Source organism: Dendroctonus ponderosae, unplaced genomic scaffold, assembly GCF_020466585.1.
Source record: "Dendroctonus ponderosae isolate FM_Combo_2020 unplaced genomic scaffold, Dpon_F_20191213v2 Dpon_F_20191213_8, whole genome shotgun sequence".
Taxonomy (NCBI): domain Eukaryota; kingdom Metazoa; phylum Arthropoda; class Insecta; order Coleoptera; family Curculionidae; genus Dendroctonus; species Dendroctonus ponderosae.
In genome coordinates, this window is record NW_026019016.1 from 12,558,995 (window position 1) to 12,560,465 (window position 1,471).

The 1,471-nt window shown below is 38.3% G+C and overlaps 1 protein-coding gene across 1 annotated transcript in view; it reads left to right on the forward strand.

The window, feature by feature from the left end:
• The first annotated feature begins 163 nt into the window (after window positions 1-163).
• The window catches only part of LOC109541982, a 3,833-nt gene continuing 2,525 nt past the window's right edge, over window positions 164-1,471 (forward strand). Inside the window, exon 1 of the mRNA XM_019911002.2 lies at window positions 164-1,171. Within this exon, the coding sequence (XP_019766561.1) occupies window positions 1,094-1,171 (78 nt within the window). The 5' untranslated portion in view covers window positions 164-1,093. The remainder of the gene's footprint in view (window positions 1,172-1,471) is intronic.

Sequence of the window (1,471 nt, forward strand, 5' to 3'; positions counted from 1 at the left end):
TATCAATCAAAATACGTTTCGGTGTATTTTTCCACCATCATCAGTTTTTATGTGTAGCGTTGTTGCTGCTTTAAGCCTTGGCATGCATTTTTGCTGCATAAAAACTGATGATGGTGGAAAAATACACCGAAACGTATTTTGATTGATAAATAGAAACAATAAATGACTGAAACCCAGGAATGAATTTGATTGGGAATTGAAACACAGTTAGGAAAGTATATACTATCCATTAGATCGAGCCGACCGACTGCACCAAAACTGCTGAAAAGAACATAACGAAAATTGATTGATCGACGTATTGTGTCTGGATGGATGCGTTTTGAAGGAGGGACCGGCCGATCCAATTTTCTCATGTTTGTTTTGCCCCTTCTTGTGTTGGGCATTTTAATTGAATCGCATTGAACTGGGCCAAGAAAACACATCTAATTAACCCGGACATTTATTGCCCGATAGGTTTGCGTTTTTCAATCCACTCGCTTTTTAATTTACTTATCGGAATTGCGCCAGGCTTTGCCTGGATCCAACGATGGCCGATTTAATTAACTGTTGGATAGATTTCTGCATTTAATTGCATTATTCATGCAGAAGCTTTCGTGGTTTATTCATTTTTTTTGGGAGGATTTGGAAATCGACCGTTTTTCACATGAAACATGCAAAAATTTGCAAAAGTATAAAGCCGAAGATTAGCATAAAATGCATACGTTGACATGGCGATTAAAAGTGCCATGTTAAATTGCGAAAACACCGGAAGTTTTTATTTAAAGAGTCAAGAGTCGGTTAATCCTGCAAATGTTTTTTTCGTGTGTAGTTAATATTGAAAAAATCCCACGATGTTTTCAGTTTCTCCACATTCCCCGAACAGTTTGCTTTTCTCAATGAAAACTCGCGGCCAAGTTTATTTACAAGTTGTTCACAACGCTTTAATTTTCCGGCCAGTTTCCGCTCGTCTGATGTTCGATCTAATCAATTTCGGTTAGTCGTTTGTTCACACCGGTGAAACGTTGCGAGTTAACTGGAGAACCCCGAAAGTTCAACTCAACTTCCCCGAAAAAGCTTTAACGAAACATCAAAGTTGCTTGAAAATATTGCGACGATGGTGGTGCTGGGAGAGTCAGAAGAAAATTTCATCGTTCATGTTCCGGATAGTGAAGATTTAGACGAAAAGTTAAGAGTAAGTAGCTGGAGTTTTACCTGAAACTACTGGAAGTTTCAGTTTTGTGTGTGTGTGTCAGCTCGATATTGAAGCCGCAATCAGCCAACGAATAAAAACTGTTGTCTTCAGGAAAAACCTGCTGTTCAAAAATTAAACGCACATTCTGCAAAAAATCGTCGCAAAGCGGCGCAAAACTGCAAGTTTGCAGTAAGCAAGTGCCAGATGTTTCATTTTTATTTTGAAATTCACCAGGTTTTTAAACCCTTCGTTTATTAATGTTTGCCTGATGAATATTGGCGTCATTCTACACTTAAATGC